Consider the following 19,944-nt stretch of genomic DNA (forward strand, 5'->3'; position numbering starts at 1 on the left):
AGCAAAACAGTAAAACAGCCTGAATGTCCCTCGGTATAGGATGCACACAGAAGTTAAATAGAATACCAAGGAGTTCTCTTATGGTGCAGCAGGTTAAGGATCTGGCGTTGCCACTGCCGCAGCTTGAGCCCCTGCTGTGGTTTGGGTTCCATCCCTGGCCTGGGGACTTCCACCTGCCGTGGGTTCGGCCAAAAGAATAATAAGAGGAAAGATTTAAAAGGAATTGTGTTAGGAAGTTCCCATTGTAGCTCGGTGGTGGTTAATGAACCTGACTAGTATCCATGAGGATTTGGGTTCGAAGTCTGGCCTTGCTCAGTGGATAGAGGATCCGGAGTTGCTGTGAGCTGTGGCGTAGCTAGAAGACTAGACTCGGATCCCATGTTGCTGTGGCTGTGGTGTAGGCTGGTGGCTATGGCTCCGATTGGACCCCTAGCCTAGGAACCTTCAGATGCCTTGGGTTGGGCCCTAAAAAGACAAAAGACAAAAAAAAAAAAAAAAAGGCATTGTGTTAGTTTGGATCCTTTGAGAAGCAGACACTAAGATGGGATTAGGCCTGTAAGATATTTCCTGGGGAAAATGCCTAAGCAATAAAGGGGAGGCAACCCAAGAAAACAGGGGCAGCCCTCAGGCCTGATGCAGACGGGACCCTAGGAAGGAGAAGTGGGTGGGAAGAGGCTTGGTTCAACCAGCCTGACCAGACAACCCTGAGTCACAGCTGCCTGTCAGAGGAGCCCCCTCCCATCTTGCAGCAATGGACGGGAATTAACATCCCTGCCACGCTCAGCCCCTGGCTGGGAGCATTGTGCCCATACAATGTGCCGTGCATTGTCCTGGCTCCCAGGTGAATAAACTAGATCTAGGCATATCACAGTGGGTAGGTAATGCTGGGTGAAAAAGCAAGCTGTCAGAGGATACAGTAATGTGTTACCACTTAGGTAAAAGTTTCCAACACAGGAGACAATATGATACATTGGTCGAGGGGAGCTAGTGTGTAGTGAAAGCATAAAAATGAAGCAGAGGAAGTATGAGCACCAAACTCAGGCGAGGTTAGGGATGGAGAATGGGATGGGGCAGGGCTCTGATTCCAAAGGATGCTGGGTGGGACTCCTTTTGTTATGGAAACGAGAGACTTATGGGACTGGGATGATATGGATCAGAGCTATTGCCTCCTGCTGTAAATACTACCGACAGAGGCAAGGATGTTACTCCCACCTCAGCTTTCCTCCTGCATTTCTTATTCTACTGAAGAGAAAGCCTCCCCTTGGAAGCTCAGGTGCCTTGAATGCTCTGGACTACTTCCTAACGCCCCCTGGTGGAGATCAACGGAGAGACAGAGACAGAGAAACAGGGATGATGCAGGCAACAAAATGTGCAAATGTTTTGTTTGGGTGGTGCTTATATGTACAGTTACCCACTTATGGTTAGGGATCTGGATTTACATTCAAGGTAATGATATAAAGTTTCTTTTGGGGGCAGCAGTACCTAAAATACAGTAAGAATGAAGCGACTTGAATGCAACGATTCTGGGAGTTCCCGTCGTGGCTCAGCGGAAAGGAATCTGACTAGGAACCATGAGGTTTCGGGTTCAATCCCTGGCCTCGCTCAGTGGGTTAAGGATCCAGCATTCCTGTGAGCTGTGATGTAGGTCACAGATGAGGCTCAAACCTGGCGTTGCTGTGGCTGTGGTGTAGGTTGGCAGCTGCAGCTCCCATTCAAACCTTAGCCTGGGAACCTCCACATGCCGTGAGGGTGGCCCTAAAAAAAAAAAAAAAAAAAATACAACCATTCTGGTGAGTGGGCAGCATGGCACTAGGCTATCCATGTATCTCCCCATGGGGGAGGGGTCCTAGGAGCTCTAACAGGGACAAGTGGCTTGCCTAGGAGCCACCTGGAGCCCCCGAGCAGGCTGCTTCCATCTCCCAGGTTTGCTGGAAGTAGGCTTGGTGTGCCATCTCTTTACCTTGATGGTGAAGGAGATGCTTTGGGATGTGAGGTCTTGTCCCCATGCTTTCCTCGGTCCGCCTTCTTGCCTTGAACTTCCCAAATCTGTACATGGGCCTCTGGACTCGGGCTTTCCATCTGTCACCTTTATTCGCGAGGCAGCAAGAGAAAGAACAAACCGTCTTGGGGTTCTGCTGTCCTTTGCTCCATTAATAATTTAGCGAGGCGGACTGCACTGGATTGATTCTCCCCCGAATCAATATACGCATGATTATCGTTTCAGGGCACTTTCGAGTGGTACAGCAAGGCCGAAGGGAGCTTTTTGACTGAACATTGGAACTACACTCGTTGTTCTAAATTACTGTGGAGAGGGTTATGTAAACCAAGGGGTGACCTGGCCCTCACATTTTTATGGCAATAAAAGCCCTCTTTTTTTTTTCTTTTTGGAATGGTGCTTTTATGACATACTTACTCTCACTCTTCTAGGCCTATAATTTGAAAATTACTGCTCAATCCTGAAGGCGAAATGATTTTACTGCTGCTGGTCTATTAATGTTGGAAGAACCAGCCATGGCTGAGAGAGTGTCTAAGGCTACATGCACTTGGCCTTGCAGATCCCATCACCGGATGTGTGTGCAGGGGTGGCAGGCCTGGGTCCCTGGGCTGTGCTGGGGTGTCTGAGCATCTCACATGCTCTTTTCCCACCACCCCCAACGAACAAAGTTCTGGAAGGGCAGAGATACTAGGAAGCCCTCAAGCCAAAGCAACAACTCAGACTCACCCCACAGAGCTCAGCTGGAAATGTCACAACCCCAAATTTTGCTTTTTTTTTTTTGGCATTTTTAAAAAAATTGGGGTAAAATACACATTACACAAAATTTACCATTTTATTTTATTGTATTTTATTTTTTTGTCGTTCATCTTTTTAGGGCCGTACCCACAGCATATGGAGGTTCCCAGGCTAGGGCTTTGCCGTGGGCTGTGGTGTAGGTCGCAGACATGGCTCGAATCCCGTGTTGCTGTGGCTGTGGTGTAAGGTGGCAGCTGTAGTTCTGCTTCAACCCCTGGCCCAACTTCCATATCTGGCCCTTAAAAAAAAAGTGAGCTGTTGGAATTCCCACTGTAGTGCAGTGGGTTGAGGATCCAGCTTTGTCTCTGCAGCAGCTCAGTTTGCTGCTGAGGTGCAGGTTCAGTCCCTGGCCCGAGAACGTCCATATGCTGCTGGTGAGGCCACAAAAGAAAAAAAGGGGGAGCTGTTGACTGGGATGCAGGGACCCCATGGGAGGTGTCTGCAGAGGTCCAAGAGAAGGGAGATGGTGGCTGGGACCAGGGAGGTGGCAGTGGTGATGGAGAGAGGCAGGTAGATTTGAGGTGCATCAGGACTTAGGGATGGATTGGTATGGGGGGATTTGGAGTAGCATTTGTTCACTCAGTAAGTGATGTGGCCATGAACCGAGCTGGGCACCGTAGGGAGGATACAGACCACAGAGTGGGAGGTGTCTGGACAGGGAAGGGTTTGCCTCCCTGGAAGGCACCTGGACCAGGAGGGCATAAGCCCTTGTTTCAGTTTTACTGGCCAAAGCCACATTTGGCCTTTGGTCTGCAAAGGAATTCTTTTTTTTTTTTTTTTTCTTGTTTAAATCATTTAATGATTTTTATTTTTTCCATTGTAGTTGGTTTACAGTGTCCACAGTGTCCTGTTAATTTCTACTGTACAGCAAAGTGACCCAGACACACACACACACACACACACACACACACACAAACATTTCTTTTCTCATATTATCCTCCATCATGTTAGTGACTAGGTGTGGTTCCCTGTGCAGGAATTCTAACTATTTGAGATCAAGGACAATTGCCATCCAACTTGGCCTTCTCCATATAAGTGTCCAGCAACTAGCTGGATAAGGACTGAGGCTGCATTTTGGCGAATGGGCTGTTTCTGACGGGGGTTTCTGTGTGACACCTGCAGGCCCCCTCCCTCTCCTTTCTGCTGGCCTTTTCTCCTCACTCCTGGAGCGGATTGCTGAAGGCTTCCATGGCCCGGAATGTGAAGCTCATGAAACATGGGCGAGGGACAGCGGCTTTTGCTTCTTCTTTTTTTTTCTTTTGAGGGCCGCATCAGAGGCACATGGAAGTCCCCAGGCTAGAGGTCAAATTGGAGCCCAGCTGCTGACCTACACCACAGCCACAGCAACACCAGATCCTTAACCCACAAAGTGAGGCCAGGGATCGAACCCGCATCCTCATGGATTCTAGTTGGGTTTGTTAGCGCTGAGTCACAACAGGAACACCTCAAGAGGATATTTCGATAAGTGTATTTCCTTTTGCCACAGGCTCCAAGAGAACTTCCCAGGTCATTGGTCTTAACCTTGGATTCCTCATATAGCGTGCGAAGCACATTGAAGTCAAAAGCATCCTCAGATGGAATCGAAACCGCAGACCCTACCTGCCAGTGCCCCTCCTTCGGCTGAACATTTGGCCGAGCACAGATACTCATTGCAGGGGCAGTCAGCAGCCTGAGGAAATTCTGAAACCAAATTACAGCAGGCTAGTGCTCTTTACCATAAATGAGTCATTTATCTTGTTATTTGATTTTTAAATCCTTTAATACATCTCCCAAGAAGCCTGCTTGGGGAAAATCACCAGAGGAATTAGAAGAGAAAGAGAACAAAGAAAGCCAGAAATTCTAAAAGATGCCCCCCCCCCCTTTTTAGGTCTTTTTAAGGCCGCACCTGCGGCATATGGAGGTTCCCAGGCTAGGGGCCGAATTGGAGCTGCAGCTCTCAGTGTACACCACAGCCGCAGAACACCGGATCCGGGCCATTTTTGAGACCTATGCTGCAGCTCAGGGCAATGCCAGATCCTTGACCCACTGAGCGGGGCGAGGGATCAAATCCACGTCCTCATGGATACTAGTTGGGTTCGTTATCACTGAGCCGCAATAGGAACTCTTGTCCCAATTTAAAAAAATTCAAATCCACTTTGAAAAATGTATGGTTTCCAAACGAGACAGTTTGGAGGGTGGGGGGAATGTGCTGGGGTTGTGGGATGGAAATCCTATAAAATCGGATTGTGGTCATTGTACAACTATAAATGTAATCAATTCATTGAGTAATAAAAAAAATAAGTAAAAAATTAAAATCCAGACAGTCTGCACAGTGAAAATGAGTTGAGTTATTCTGTCTACAATGTTCACTCATGTAACATCCATTTCTCTCTACCTTCTCTCCTAAACAGGGAAACTCAAAGGGAGGGGGATTTGGAGAGGGGTCCTGAGCCTTAGCTCAGGGCAGGCCGGGGTGGCTGGTGGCTGGAGGGAGGGGACAGGCCATGCCAAGCCTCCACACCACGGAACCTGGGTGGGGGGGGGACCTCTGATTTCACATGGGTCTCAGGGAAGGAGATCTGGCCCTGCTTAACCTTAAGTGGCCTCTCCAACCATCCTGCTTCTACTGGGTCCAGAGCCCTGGTTGACCACTCTCCCCTACGGGGCCTCAAGCCTGGAAAACAGCCTCCTCTCCTCTTCCCAGGGCCTGTTGGGACGACTGGCTGGGCTCAGGGGTTCCTGGGAGGGGTGGGTTTCCAGAGGCCTCTTAGAGTGGTCACCCATGTCCCCTCGCAGGCCTCGCTCTGCGCAGGGCGATTTGTCTCAGGGACGTGGCAGGACTATCTGAGCTGTGGCAAAGGAGGGGGCATGTCGGAGGGGCAGGAACCTCACGTGGAAGCTGCGAATTGTCCTCAGATGCCCTCGGCAGCTCGGCAGCCCGTCAGCCCCGCGTAGCCCCTTTCTCTGCTCCCTTCTACCCAGCCTTCCTTCCCTCCCCTCCCAGCACCGCCGGCTGGGGTCGGACCAGGTCGCGGGTCGGGAGGAGGGCCGACCAGAGCGCCAGGCTCAGGGGCCAGAGGGCGCGCACCGGCCGGGGGCCGCCTGCGCGGAGCTGTCCAGCAGCCGAGGCGGGGCGCGCGCCCCCCGCCCGCCCCAGCCGCCTGCACCCGCCCTGCCAGCGCCACTGCGGCTCGGCGGGCGCGTCACGTGGCTGGCGCGGCGCGGCCTCCGGGCTCCGGCGGGCGAGGGGCCGGGCGGGAGGACCCGCAGACCCGCGGACGCTCCACCGGCGGCACCGGCCGGGAGGGCTAGGCGCAGGGCGGGGCGGCCGGGGGGCGCCGGGGCCGGGCGGGCTGCGCGCCGCGGGGCATGGGCGCGCCGGGGGCCCCCGGGCACAGGCCGGCCGCGGCGCGGCGCCCAGGGCGCGGGGGCAGCGGCGGGCGGGGGTCCTCCCTGGCGGCCGCCGCTGAGCCCCCGCGGGGCCCGTGACGCCGCGGCCGATGTGGCCCCGCGCGCGCTGCGGGCCTGCACCGCCGCTTCACAAAGACGCCGCCGGAGCCGCCGCCCGCACCCGGGCCGCAGCCGCCCCGGGAACCGGAGCCCGAACCCGAGCCCGAGCCGGAGCCAGAGCCGCAGGCGCGGGGCAGGAGGCGGCGCCCGCGGGCGGCCGGCCCCGGCATGGAGAAGCGGGCGGCCGCGGGGCCGGAGGGGGCGCCGGGCGCCCGGGCGCAGCTCGCTGTCGTCTGCCTGGGTGAGTGGGCCGCGCGGGCCCGGCGGGGTCCAGTCCTCCGCCTCGCAGCTCCAGGCCGCGCCCTGGCCAGCCCCTAGCCGGCCGCGCTCCTCCGATTGCAGCCAGAGCTCCTCGAGCGAGCGCTGCGAGAGCTCCCGCCGGAGGCCGCGGAGACGAGGGCCCCCAGCACCCCGGCCCGCTGGGGTCTTAGGCCTGAGAAGGCGACTCTGGCCGCGGAGCCTCAATTCCCACCCGGTTCGGACTAGCGCCCGGGAGTCGGGGTGAGCGCTGCTCAGGGCGGCCCGTTGTGCAGGCAACCAGGGTTGGCAGACAGTGGCTTTCCGCCTGGCATGCCCGCGCTTAGCCTGGCGGTGATGTGGGATCCGGGCCTCCGGAGCATCGGACAAAGGCGAGGCCGGCGGGGCTGAGGCCAGCTGCCCCCTGAACAAGGAACTGTTTCCTGCCCAGAATGGGGTGGGGGCGGGTGCTAGCCGGAGCCTGGATAGGGATGCCCGGCAGGAGGCAGCTGCCAGAATGACTCCTGTCTTCCCTTTGTGTCTTCTCAGACCCAGAAGGGCAGGCCTCATCAGCCTAGGGTGGTGTGTCTGGGGAGGGCCAAGGGACCCGTCCAGGCCTGGCACCCTTCCAGCCCTACCAGAGAGTTTTTCTATCTCCCTTTCCAGGGCCCTGTGTTGGGGAGAGGGGAAGGAAGGAGTTAAATCCTCAAGCCACATGGCTCCTTTATTTACCATGATGAAGGAGGGAGGCCATTATCCAAGCCTGGGGTCATTAGGGGACACCCTATGGTGTCATCAGTGAAGGCTCTGTACCCCCAATAGGTTTGCTGAAGCCACTGAAATGACAAAGTGAAAAAGAAGCCTGTTCGTTTTAGGCTGCATCCTCTTCTGCCCCCAAGAATCAGGCAGCTGGGGGAAGGCCCTTGCCTCAACTGCGTGTTGGGGGGGGGCTCTCAATAAAAGCCACAGCCCCCAGAGTGCCCACTCTTCAGTCTGTCAGTGGCCACGAGCTGCTGGGTGCTGGACTTCTCCAGGGAGCAGGCCAGGGAGCAGACTCTTTGCCCCCCACCCTCGCTCCCTGCTTAGATGGAGCATGGGCTTTGCCCAGCAGAGCCTGGGTGTCCTAGGGGGCAGCTGGCCTGGTTCCCTCACAAGATGGGGGCTCGCCCCTGCAGAGATGCTCTCTGCTTCCCTTGGCATCCTTGATGTTGGGGAAGGGGCCACCCTGAACTCTGGGAAGTTGGGCTTGCCCATATCCTTTGCCTGCTCCCATAACCCATGAAGCAGTAGGTAAAAGCCAAGAGCAAACCCCATAGTGGTGAGGACTTGGAGAGGTAGGTGGCAGGTCAGGTTTTGGCCTCTTTTCTCAAGGTCATTATGGCACGGGGAGGACCTTGAACCCTGCTAGCTGTGAGTGCCTGTGAAATGGGGGTAATCAGGACAGTTTCCCTCCCTCCCTGGCTGGCAAGGCCCCTCAGAGGGAAGAAGCCCTGCCAGGTGGTAGGAGCCCCCCTGACAAGCAGGGCCTCCCCCCAAGTGAGCAAGGGCCCCTCTCTCTCTGAAGGATGGTCTAGCCTCAAGGTTCCCAAGTCTTAGAGGAAACAGAAACACACCCCTCCCAAGTGAGCTAGATTTCCCAGGCATGGGGAGTGGCAGCAGCGGTTTGATGCAGCCAGGCCTGCACCCCGCTCTCTTCTGCTGTGGGGCTTCCCGTGAGTCCTGAGATCCCCTGGGGGTCTCACTTCTGCCCATCCCTGTAGGACTAGGGACGGAGCAGAAATCGCTGTGGTGGCCCTCTGGGCCTTACCCTGCAAGATGAAGAGAACCAGCCTCAAATTTGGTCCATGTGGTCCTGTGTCCCAGGAGCCTGGGCCCTAAGAGCCCGCCCCCTCTCCCCCTACCTCGTTCCCTGCTCCACTGAACCCTCTTTCTGTCTCCCACAGTGAACATTGTTCTCACAGGGCGGCTCAGCAGCGCTGTTCCTGCCTTAGGTGAGTAAGATGCTTCTCCCCTTCCTCCCCTCCTCCCTGCCCTCCTGCTTTGGTGCCCTCCAAGTACCAGTCTTCAGGAGTTCACTGCCCCTGAGTTCACTGGGCCTCTTTCTGCCTCAGTCTTTGGGCATCGTTTCTGCATCACAGAGGCGCTCTTTGGCATTGGACCAGCTGATACCTCTGTTTCCTCTTCTGTAAAATGGGTGCAATAACAAGTGCTCCCCCAAAGCCTGGTTATTAGGGTTAAGTGGGCGAATGATGTAAGGTGCTGAGCACAGTGTTGGCCCGGGGTGGCCACGCAATTGACAGACTGTGCTTCCTGGAGGCCGTGAGGCCATGAGAGCCATGAGATCCTGCCTGCTTTAACATTACACCTGTGGTGCAGTTTATAAAGGTCTAGCTGAGTGACAACATGGAGAGGTCAAAGCCACTGATGGAGGAGTCTGTCTTGGGAGGAGGGGACACACCATGCCACGTGGGGCCACAGGGGAAGTGCCGGATTTGATCAAGGCAGACGCAGGAGTGCCGAGAAGGCCTAGGCCAGAGCCTGGATTAGTGTTTCGGTGGGAAAGCCAAGGCAGGCAGGGGAAATGGCTTAGGATTGACTCGTTTGAATAATTTCGGAGGGCTCTGGGCTCTAGCAGTGGTCTCTGGATGCCTGGGACCTGACCCTGATGAAATACTCACTTGGGGTGTGAGTTAGAGAAGCAGGCCAGTGGGGGGACCAGTTTCAGGCAGACTGGTTTGCAGAAGAGATGTAAACACTTTTGCTGGTAGCTTGGCCCTGGGAGTACTTGCTGCCAAATAGATACACGGAGTGTTTAAGAAAACACAGAACTCCACCCCTGCCTCCTGCCGTCAGGGTGGGGCCATCTGTCCACCGGCTCTCTTTGTGCTTTGGTCCAGAGCTGAGCACAGCAGAGGAGCAGGAGGGCCGGCTGAAGCCATCGTGGGCATTTGCCTTTGGCTGAGGGGGCTTCCAGGGCTGGGCCAATGCCAAGGCCCAGGATCCTGTGGCCCTTGGTACTACCGAGAGAAGGGCCTTGGAAACTGGGGAGAATGTGCAGTAACCCAGCCTGGGGGCCGAGGATTTGTTTGCTGTCAGCTGAGCTGCATCGTGGGGCAGGAGGTACCTGAGATTTCTAGTTGTTTTTAATACCTGTGGCATATGGAAGTTCCCAGGCTAGGGGCTGAATCAGAGCTGCAGCTGCCGGCCTGTGCCATAGCCACAGCCATAGTCTGCGACCTACACAGCAGCTCAGGGCAATGCCGGATCCTTAACCCACTGAGCGAGCCCAGGGATCGAATCTGAGTCCTCATGGACTCAGTTCTTAACCACTGAGCCACAATGGGAACTCCCTGAGATTTCTAGTTCTGCCTCAGGACTGCAGCTCAGGCTGTGATCTCTGCTGGCCATGGGCCCCGGGAGGGGGAGGCTCAGGACCCACAGAGGCTGCTCTCAAGGGTCCGTCTCTCCTCTCAGTCTTGCTTCCTATTCTCCCTGCCCACCAGCTCCTGCTCTGGGCAGCCTGGCCTCCCGGTCGAAGCCTCGGGCCCAGGGCCCCACCCAGCTCAGCCCTGGCCTCACCTTGCCTGGTGTCCCGGCCCCCACAGTTGACTGTCCAGTCTGCCCATCCCAGTTTCCGACAGAAGACTGACCTCACCTGGGGCAGGGGTTTGTGGCCACAGTGGAGAGTGGGGCTGGGGGAAGGGGACCTGGGGGGTGGGTGTCAGATCTTACAAATGTGAGCTCCAGATCAGCCCTTCCACTGATGAGGTAGGTGGGTGTGCGGCTCCAAACATGTCTGCCCCAGGTTCAGAAAAGAGGTGCTCCAGGAACAAGGTTCTAGAGCCACGGCGAGAAAGCCCACCGGCCCATCCACAGGTTTGTAGCCAGCAGGATCCACGTGGGCTGTGCTTGGCGCCCCCTGGTGTCCTGAGCTGCACTTACAGCTGATGCGGCCCCAGGGGGTGGTCTGGGGGCTGTGGCTCTCCCTGAGCCCCCCTCTGACACCTCTAGCATTGCTAAGAGAGGCGGAGACCCGTCCCTCACCCCCTCCCAAAGTTCCATGACTGCAGTTTCAGGGTTTCTTTGCCACTCCTACTGTGAGGAGCCTGGATCATAAAGTTAATTAAATCATAAAGCAACTAATCCGACTGGTATCAAAGAAGATGTCGGTTTGATCCCTGGTCTTGCTCAGTGGGTTAAGGATCCGGCGTTGCCGTGAGCTGTGGTGTAGATCGCAGACGCGGCTCGAATCCCATGTGGCTGTGGCTGTGGTGTAGGCCAGCAGCTGCATATCCAATTCAACCCCTAGCCTGGGAACCTCCATATGCCACAGGGTGGCCAAAAAAAAAACTACCCAAAACACTCAAAAAAGAAAAATGGTCTTGCCTGCTTCTTCCCAGCCAGGCTGCCCCAGAGACCTCACAGTTGTTTGCCTCTCAGCCCCCGTCTTGACCCAGGATTGGGATTCTGGATTCTGGGCTCCACGAGGCAGCCACGGTGACTCCAGGGGAAGAGCCTGGGCAGGGCCTTCAGACTGTTCTCTGCTCACCCGGCTGCTTCACCCAAGTGCTGTGGTGGGGCTTCCGGCTCCCTTTTGTCAATTCCACCAGCAGGTGGTCTGGGGGACCAATGGCCTCTGGACACTGGCTCTGCACATTCTGTGTCGCCCTTGCTTGAGCCCTCTCAGGAGTGTTTGGTGACTCGTTGGACCAGGAAAGCAGGACGCTGGTGTAAAAGTGGCCTGTCATCCCTTGTTCCCCTGAGCGGGCCACCTTGACCTGGGGGCCGAGGCTCTTCTGCTATGCCCCGGAGACCTCACAATTCTTTGCTGAGTGAACACGGGCCCCCTCCAGTTAAGCGCAGGCAGACCTCTCTGACCGCCCCTAACGCCCCCCCCGCCAAGATCCTCCATCCTGTATCAGTGCCTCCGGGCTCCCCTCACTGCCCGCCCATCATCACACATCCATCACTACCCCCGCCTCCCACGGGGCCTCCTTCACTCACCCCTTCTGTCCACCCAGAAGCTGCTGCTTCCCCAGATGTCCCAGCCACTCTCTGAGACGATCGGCACCTACTGACTCCATTTCACTGCTGGACAAGCTGAGGCCTAGGGCGCAATAGTGTGTCTGGCAGTGTGGACCCCAGAAGTGGATTCATGGAGCCCTTTCCCCTGCCCAGGCCTGGGTCCTAGAGTGGTAGTGGAATGGGGTGAGGCCTGCCATCCGGGAAGGGCTGGGGCCGCTTGTCTGTGCTGGTGCCAGCCGGCGTCCAGGCTGGGGCCCCGCCCTGAGCTCCCAGCTCCCTGCAGCGACCTAGGCCTCCCTCCTGCTCCACGGTCACTGCAGGGTCCAGGCTGATGGCTGCAGAAACCGTGCAGCCTGCTTTGGAGATGAGCAAACAGTGACCAAGAGACATTGCTCCCCACCGCCCCATGGGAGTTTCTGGGGCAGGCATGGGGACCCTTGGGTGAGGCTTTGTGTGTGGGGGGGCATGTTGTCAGGGAAGTTGATGAGAGGCCGAGCTGGGCTGGCAGCTTCCAGTTATCTGCTTCTCTCTCAGCTGGTATCTGGAGAGATGGGTTTCCCCACTGATGGAAGAGGGGCCAGATCTAGGTCCCTGCAGGCCTGGCTCTCTCTGGCCATCATGGGAGAGAAAACTGACTTCTGAGAATGTTCCATCCCACAGGGAAAGCCTCGGGGGTACATATTGCTTTGCCCCAGGCCCTGTCCTGTGGGATAAAGGGACAGGGGACAGAGGGTTGGCTTCCATCCTGGCCAATGGAGTCTCACTCCGGGTTTGCTCTAGAGACCAGATGTAAGGGGAAGATGTGCCCTCAGCCCTGCCTGTGTCCCTCCTGCCCAGCACCCTCTACCTAGGAGAAGCCTCCCCCCCCTTCTTTTTTGTCTTTTTAGGGCCGAACCTGTAGCATATGGAAGTTCCCAGGCTAGGGGTCGAACCGGAGCTGCAACTGCTGACCTACGCCACAGCTGCAGCAACGCCGGATCCTTAACCCACTGGGCAAGGCCAGGGATCATACCTGCATCCTCATGGTTACTAGTCGGATTCGTTACCGCTGAGCTACTGTGGGAAGTCCAGGGAGAAGCCTCTTCTGAGTGTCATGACCTCACATCTCTCTGTGAGGCCCACACAGCAGCCTTTCCCATCCGAGGGAACTCGTTGCTCGGACCCTGGCTGCCCCTCCATCTGTCTAGTCCTTACCCTCCTGGGCTGCAGGAAATCGGAGGGCCAGGGAGGCGGGCCTCCAAGGCCACGGTGAGTGCCAGGTGGAGAGCCCTGGCTGGTACTTTGCTGACCCAGGATGATTGAAACTCTGATGGCGACCTGAGCGGGGGTCAGCCTTGCTTTAGGGTCAGAGTGGCTGTTTCTCTGATGCTCCTGGGAGCCACGGCTGGGGGTTAGTTCCCCGTTAGTCACCTTTTGATCACCTGGACCGCCATGGGCACAGTCCTAAGAGGTTGGGAGGCTGCTGGAGGGTTGTCACTCTCCTTTGTGTAGCTGAACCATCTGGGGTTCCAAAGAGCCTTGCAGAGAGACCCCTGCTTCCATGGAAAGGGCCAGAGAAGGTGAAGCGGTTATATCTCTGTGCCCAGGACAAGCATCATCATTTGTCGCCCCAGCCTCAGTTTCTCCATCTGTGTAATGGGCCCCAGCTGTGGCCCAGGCTCTTGTGAAGATTGGTTGAAGTAGGGTGAACTGGGAAAAGGGCTGTAAGGCGTGGGGGCATGCCAAGCTCAGGGCCTTGCCTAGTCCCGGGGAAGGCCAGGGCACATCAGGGCAGCGTGTGCTGCCTTCAGGCTGCATGGACTCGGCTGGGAAGCAGAGGGCACTTTCTTTTTTTTGTCTTTTTTGCCATTTCTAGGGCTGCTCCCGCGGCATATGGAGGTTTCCAGGCTAGGGGTCTAATCGGAGGTGTAGCCTCCAGCCTACACCAAAGCCACAGAAACGTGGAATACAAGCCACGTCTGCTACCTACACCACAGCTCACGGCAACGCTGGATCATTAACCCACTGAGCAAGGCCAGGGATCGAACCTGCAACCTCATGGTTCTTAGTAGGATTCCTTAACCACTGAGCCATGACGGGAACTCCAGAGGGCACGTGTAATGACATGTGTGGATTGAGGCCTGCGGGGCTGGGCATGGTGGCACCGCTCATCTGTGCTGGCCGGCGTGATGCTCTGTGCTCGTGCCAGACACTTCATCGCTGCATCCACTCAAAGCTGGCAGTGAGAGGCTGCACCTGCTAGAGGCCCAGATGGGTCCTGACTTTGCCACTTACCAACTGTGTGGCCACGGACAGCTCACCTGTCCTCTCTGAGCCTTGGATTCCCATCTGGTTATGGCAGTCGCCCCTGGTGGCTTCCCACTTAAGCTTCGGATAAAACCTAAATGCCACACAAAGTGTAATCAGACTCGGCCTGTGTTTCCAGCCATGTAGGGACCCCAGCCCTTCCCTTCGGGCCTGATTTATGTCTTCACTGCCCCAGGGGATCTGCATGAAGCCTGTCGGCTCCTTCCCCAGGCTGGGGCTCTGCTGAGCCAGGCTCTGGCCTGTCTTATGAGCATGCCTGGCACTTGTGCCTGGCACTCGTGCTTGCCACATGGTGGGTCCTCAGTAAATAAGTGTTGGGTGAGCAAAGCCTCTTCCCTGTGGGGCTGAGGCCTGTATTTGGCCAGCCCCCCGGGTGGCGGGAGGGAACAGGCAGGGAACCAGAGTGGGGTTGCCTGTGCTGGGCCAGCAGGCCTTGGGTGCAGAATTATCCACTGAGCTGAGGCCCTGAGGCCAGGAGGCCGCACCTACAAGGTGCCAAGGGGAGTGGGTGAGCTTGCTCCCAGCCCTGCTGGGGCTAGGGGTAAGACCTAGGCTCCGGGGCACAGGTTGGGCTGCCCCAAGTCCATGGGGGTCCTCCTCCCCAACCCCCCATACACATCACTTCCCTGAGGTCTCGAGTTGTGGCCTTGCCCTTGGCCCTGACCACCTAGGCTGGCCTTGATCCCACCCTAGGGAAGGGCCTGTGCTCAAGCCACGGTGTATGTGTGGGGGGGTTGGGCTCAAGTGCCCACTCTCACTCTGCCTCGCCCCCAAAGGTGAGGCCAGCACTTCTCAGCCTCCTCTCCTGACAGCCGCCTGCAGTGGGAAGCTGGAGCAGCACACAGAGCGCCGCGGCGTCATCTACAGCCCAGCCTGGCCCCTCAACTACCCTCCAGGCACCAACTGCAGCTGGTACATCCAGGGCGACCGTGGGGACATGATCACCATCAGGTATGGGGGCCCCGAGAGTGTCAGAGGGAAGCGACGAGGGCCTGCACGCACTGAATGTGTGTGAGCACGCACGTGTGCTTGTGTAAGTACCAGAGCTCCATCTGAGCAGGTGTAAAGGACACTGTGAGTGTGCCCACGTGAGCACGTGTCTGGGTAGGTGTGGCGGGCACATGTGAGCAGACGTGTATGTGTGCAAGCCCATGTGTTGGGCCTACGTGTGAACATGTGAGTTGAATGCGTGTGGGTGCATGTGAGCTGGTGAGTGCGGGCCTCTGGCTGGTGCCTAGACCTGACCTTGTCCTGCCCCGAGCCTCTCTCATGGGCTTACAGGGCTGTTTGTCCCCTCAAGCTTGCCAGGGAGGGGAGCTCTGGGACCGGTGGGCATGGTCCAGCTGTCTGCGAGGTGGCAGAAGTGTCCTGCCTGCCCTGCAGTGTTTCTCTGGGGGCCCCGGGGCCATCTGGGCAGGAGAGGGACCCAGGCAGGGGTCAGGAGCTCGAGCCGCAGGGCTGTGCAGAGGGAAATGGGGTGAGGGGATCAGGTGGTGGGCTGAGGCTGGACCTCAGGACGGGGCTGGCCGTCGGGGACTTGGCTGAGCAGTCACTCTCCTAAGTGCCAATGCCCAGGGGCCCTCGGCCTCTCTGTAGCTCCAGAGGACAGGGATGTGATGGGCACCCTTGCGTCTGTGCCTGTTTCCCTGTGGCCACTGGGAGTCTCTTCAAATCTCCACCCTTCCTGGCTCCTTCTAGAGGGTTCCACGGCCCTGCTCATCCCCCAGCCTGGTCCAGGGGACCAGAGCCAGAGTTTCTCCCCAGGTGACACGTTGTGGCCCAGCCCCGGGCTAGGCCAGCTCCGTGCACATGGACTCCCTTGTGATAGGCCTGGGCGCTTGCTCCAGGTCTGTTCTAGCAGAACCAGCATGGCGGGGATCTGGACTCTTGGCCCTCGCCCTTCCTGGGAGAGTGTCTGGGGAGAGGATGGCCTGTGAGGGGGCTTCCGACTCCCCTTCCACTTTGGCTGTGGGATTAGGGCCCTGTGTGGGGGCTGACAAAGGGTTGAAAGGAGGAGGGGAGGCCTTTGCAGAGCTGCACCGGGCTGAAGTTCCCAGGGTGTCCACGCTCATCTCATTTTCCATGGAGCTGCCCTCCATGGCGGTGATGCCAGCGGCAGGGAACGGAGGAGGGGAGCGGGGGCCGGGGGAGGTGGCCATTCTTTCCGGGAGCTCAGGCTTGGCCGTTGCTGCTGGTCCTGGATCCACATCTGGGGTCCTAACCCTAACCTTAACCCTAACCCTAATCCACATCTGGGGTCCTCCCTGTCCCCCGGCAGCTTCCGCAACTTTGACGTGGAGGAGTCCCATCAGTGCTCCCTGGACTGGCTCATGCTGGGCCCCGCGGCCCCGCCCCGCCAGGAGGCCTTCCGGCTCTGTGGCTCTGCCATCCCGCCCGCCTTCATCTCGGCCCGGGACCATGTCTGGATCTTCTTCCACTCGGACGCCTCCAGCTCCGGCCAGGCCCAGGGCTTCCGCCTCTCGTACATCCGAGGTGATGCCAGCTGATGCCAGCGGCTGGGCAGGCGGGGCACCTTAGTGCACGCTCATGGGCTTCTGGGGGGCCAGGGCGGCACCCTCCGTCGGCCCACCCCCTACAGGGTCTCCCCCAGTGGACAGGTCAGTTGGGCCCAGGGTGACAGGGATACGTCATGGGGCTGCCTCAGGGTGCCTTGGAGCCCCTGGGGGTCACTAACTCCACTTTATAGACTTGGCCAGAGTAGGAGGTTCCCTCCTTACCCCCGGCTCAGGTCAGAAATTGAGCCCAACCTGGCATCAAGGGGACTCTGCCCCTCAGGTGGCCATGGAAAGTTGGGGGCCCTTCTCCTGGGGTCCTACCTCTCCCTGGGCCCTGTAGAGGCCCTGCAGGGATGGATGGGGGGGATCACTCGCCCGCTGCTGGACCCAGGCCCCACTCTGGAGGGTGCCTCTGCACTCCCCTGACTGTCTCCACCGTGCACTTCACCCCCCAGGGAAGCTGGGCCAGGCATCATGCCAGGCTGACGAGTTCCGCTGTGACAACGGCAAGTGCCTGCCGGGCCCGTGGCAATGCAACACCGTGGATGAGTGTGGCGATGGCTCCGACGAGGGCAACTGCTCGGCACCTGCCTCCGAGCCACCGGGCAGCCTGTGCCCTGGGGGCACCTTCCCCTGCAGCGGGGCACGCTCCACGCGCTGCCTGCCTGCTGAGAGGCGCTGCGATGGCACACAGGACTGCGGCGATGGCTCTGATGAGGCCGGCTGTCCTGACCTGGCCTGTGGTCGGCGGCTGGGCAGCTTCTACGGCTCCTTCGCCTCCCCAGACCTGTTCGGTGCAGCCCGCGGGCCCTCGGATCTGCACTGCACGTGGCTGGTGGACACACAGGACCCGAGGCGTGTGCTGCTGCAGCTGGAGCTGCGGTTGGGTTACGATGACTACGTGCAGGTGTATGAGGGCCTGGGTGAGCGCGGGGACCGCCTGTTGCAGACACTCTCCTACCGCAGCAACCACCGACCCGTGAGCCTTGAGGCTGCCCAGGGCCGCCTCACCGTGGCCTATCATGCCCGCGCCCGCAGCGCTGGCCACGGCTTCAATGCCACCTACCAGGTGAAGGGCTATTGCCTCCCCTGGGAGCAGCCATGCGGGAGCAGCAGAGAGGGGGACGCAGGGGACGCAGGCGAGCAGGGCTGCTTCTCGGAGCCGCAGCGCTGCGATGGCTGGTGGCACTGCGCCAGTGGCCGGGACGAGCAGGGTTGCCCCGCCTGCCCGCCTGACCAGTACCCCTGCGAGGGTGGCAGCGGCCTGTGCTACACACCCGCCGACCGCTGCAACAACCAGAAGAGCTGCCCCGATGGCGCTGACGAGAAGAACTGCTTCTCCTGCCAGCCGGGCACCTTCCACTGTGGCACCAACCTGTGCATCTTCGAGACGTGGCGCTGCGATGGCCAGGAGGACTGTCAGGATGGCAGCGATGAGCATGGCTGCCTGGCGGCCGTGCCCCGCAAAGTCATCACCGCCGCGCTCATCGGCAGCCTGGTCTGTGGCCTGCTGCTCGTCATTGCCCTGGGCTGCGCCTTCAAGCTCTATTCCCTGCGCACGCAGGAGTACAGGTGGGTGGCGGGGTCCCACTGCTGCCTGTGTCTGGGTGCGGCCAGAGCCCCCCTTTCTTCCTGACTCTGGATACCTGGACAGAGGCCCTGGGCTCACTCTTCCTGCAGCTGGGGGTTCCCCTAAACGGGCTCGGGCCGTCCATGCGGGGCTTCTCGGGATGTCTGGAGGGAGGAGGTCCAGCTGCAGTGCCGCCGGGGGAGGCAGGAAGTGCCAGGGTGCGGCAGCCGAGCCACGCCACCCTTCTGCCCTTGCTCTCAGGGCCTTTGAGACCCAGATGACCCGCCTGGAGGCTGAGTTTGTGCGGCGGGAGGCACCCCCATCCTACGGTCAGCTCATCGCGCAGGGCCTCATTCCACCAGTTGAGGACTTTCCCGTCTACAGCGCATCCCAGGTGAGCCAGAGGGCGTGAGACCCCCACCCACCAGACCTCGGGGAACACCTGAGACAGGGAAGCCGAAGGGCGGGGTCAGACAGGGTGCAGCCAGGCTGGTCCAGGGGTCCAGGGAGGTGGGAGATGGGGACAAGGTCTCTTGGGGGTTTCCGGTCCCTTGGGGGTCGTGCTGACCTCTGCCCCCTCAGCTGCCGCCCCACCCTCCAGGCCTCGGTGCTACAGAACCTTCGCACGGCCATGCGGAGACAGATGCGCCGGCACGCCTCCCGCCGCGGGCCCTCCCGCCGTCGCCTCGGCCGCCTCTGGAACCGGCTCTTTCACCGGCCTCGGGCGCCCCGCGGACAGATCCCGTTGCTGACGGCCGCACGCACCTCTCAGACGGTGCTGGGTGATGGGCTCCTCCAGCCTGCACCAGGGGCTGCCTTGGACCCCCCGGCGCCCCTTACGGACACAGGCAGCCCAGGGGCAGCCGGGGAGGGGCCCCCCAGTGCCCCCATCCACGCCCCAGAGGTGGGACCTTCGGTGCCGCCTCCCTTGGGCCTGCGGGACCCGGAGTGCAGGCCAGTGGACAAGGACAGAAAGGCCAGCAGGGACCCTTTGCTGGACAATTCAGCCCCCGTGGACATGCCTCGGGAGCCCTGCTCGGCCCAGGACCCTCATCCTCCCGCCTCCACTGCCAGCAGCACCCTGGGCCCCCACCCACCCGAGCCACTGGGTGTCTGCCGGAGCCCCCCGCCACCCTGCTCCCCAACGTTGGAGGCCAGTGATGACGAGGCCCTGCTGGTCTGCTGACCCGCTGGACACGCTGGTGACCGCCACAGCCCCGCTTTGTAACCAGGGAATACACAGTCGTTTCTACCCTGCCTCCGTGTCTTTCTTTCTTACAGGGAGGCCCACCCAGAAGCCCAGCTGGCTTCCTGCGTCAGCACCCCCACTCCCCTGTGGGTGTGGTGGGCGCTGGGGGGGGGGCAGTGGGGGTGACGAGCCCCTCTCTGGGGCCCCAGTGGATGCAGACACAGTGGGGGGCTCACATCTACCTCCCCTGATTCCATTCTGGGGCTTATTTTCCTGAGAAACTGGAGGACCAGGGCAGGGCCCCCTGGAACATTTTCTGTGGCTTCTTCCCTCATTCACCCTGCGGGGCACCAGAGCTGTCCCCGGACTGAATGGGGCTGTGGGTACGTTAGACCTGGTTCATGGTGGGTGATCTGGTGGCACGGAGCCCTCCTCCATCCTCCCAGCAGGCCCTGGAGGAGCTGGGCTAGGCGGCTTCTGTCCCCAGTCTCATGCCTGTGGGGACAGTATGGGCTTGGCCAGGTTGATGCCCTTTGCCCTCTGGCTGAAGGGTCAATCTCCTGGGCAGTCCTGCAGGGCTGGGAAAGTGGGCACGGGGTAGAGGAGGCTTGGGGGGCTCTTGCAGGCCTTGAGGCCCCCCAGAAGTTGTTGCTTGCTGCTTTCTCAGGGGACAGAGGCCAAGGCACCCATTGACAGCATCCTGTCTCTGAGCCTCAGTTTCCCCACCTGTGAGCCAGGGTCAGGCTGTGGACTTTGAAGTCCTGACACTCACTCCGTGGGGATTTATGGGAAGAAAAGCAGTTCCAGCAGGAATCCCAGG

The 19,944-nt window shown here is 59.2% G+C and overlaps 2 protein-coding genes across 6 annotated transcripts in view; both read left to right on the forward strand.

Moving 5' to 3' along the window:
- Positions 1–5,085, forward strand: part of WDR88 (WD repeat domain 88) — a 45,183-nt gene extending 40,098 nt beyond the window's left edge. Inside the window, exon 11 of the mRNA XM_084960419.1 lies at positions 4,278–5,085. Within this exon, the coding sequence (XP_084816545.1) occupies positions 4,278–4,415 (138 nt within the window). The 3' untranslated portion in view covers positions 4,416–5,085. The remainder of the gene's footprint in view (positions 1–4,277) is intronic.
- A 1,220-nt stretch (positions 5,086–6,305) lies between these two features.
- Positions 6,306–19,187, forward strand: LRP3 (LDL receptor related protein 3). Of its 5 annotated transcripts, none has more exons than XM_013994731.3 (7): positions 6,306–6,521; positions 8,461–8,508; positions 14,626–14,800; positions 16,128–16,342; positions 16,821–17,937; positions 18,197–18,329; positions 18,518–19,187. In XM_013994731.3, exons 1-7 carry the CDS (start codon positions 6,449–6,451, stop codon positions 18,719–18,721), a joined length of 1,965 nt encoding a protein of 654 aa, XP_013850185.1. In that variant the 5' UTR covers positions 6,306–6,448; the 3' UTR covers positions 18,722–19,187. The 5 variants fall into 5 exon arrangements, with proteins under 5 accessions (XP_013850185.1, XP_005653323.1, XP_003127061.1 ...); XM_005653266.4 differs by having other exon boundaries at positions 6,307–6,521; positions 18,537–19,187; XM_003127013.5 differs by having other exon boundaries at positions 6,307–6,521; positions 14,662–14,800; positions 18,537–19,187.
- Positions 19,188–19,944: the final 757 nt, after the last annotated feature.

Source organism: Sus scrofa, chromosome 6 (assembly GCF_054392235.1).
Source record: "Sus scrofa isolate SSC_HxYL_T2T_F1_AM1 chromosome 6, Sscrofa_HxYL_maternal_Yorkshire_Landrace_v2.0, whole genome shotgun sequence".
Classification (NCBI taxonomy): Eukaryota; Metazoa; Chordata; class Mammalia; order Artiodactyla; family Suidae; genus Sus; species Sus scrofa.

Bases quoted from the DNA above. Each gene is read 5' to 3' on its own strand.
- LRP3 (XM_005653266.4), top strand. From the start codon at position 6,449: ATGGAGAAGCGGGCGGCCGCGGGGCCGGAGGGGGCGCCGGGCGCCCGG. The intron at 6,522-8,460 runs GTGAGTGGGCCG...TGTCTCCCACAG, and splicing joins GCTCGCTGTCGTCTGCCTGG to TGAACATTGTTCTCACAGGG. The intron at 14,801-16,127 runs GTATGGGGGCCC...GTCCCCCGGCAG, and splicing joins GGGGACATGATCACCATCAG to CTTCCGCAACTTTGACGTGG.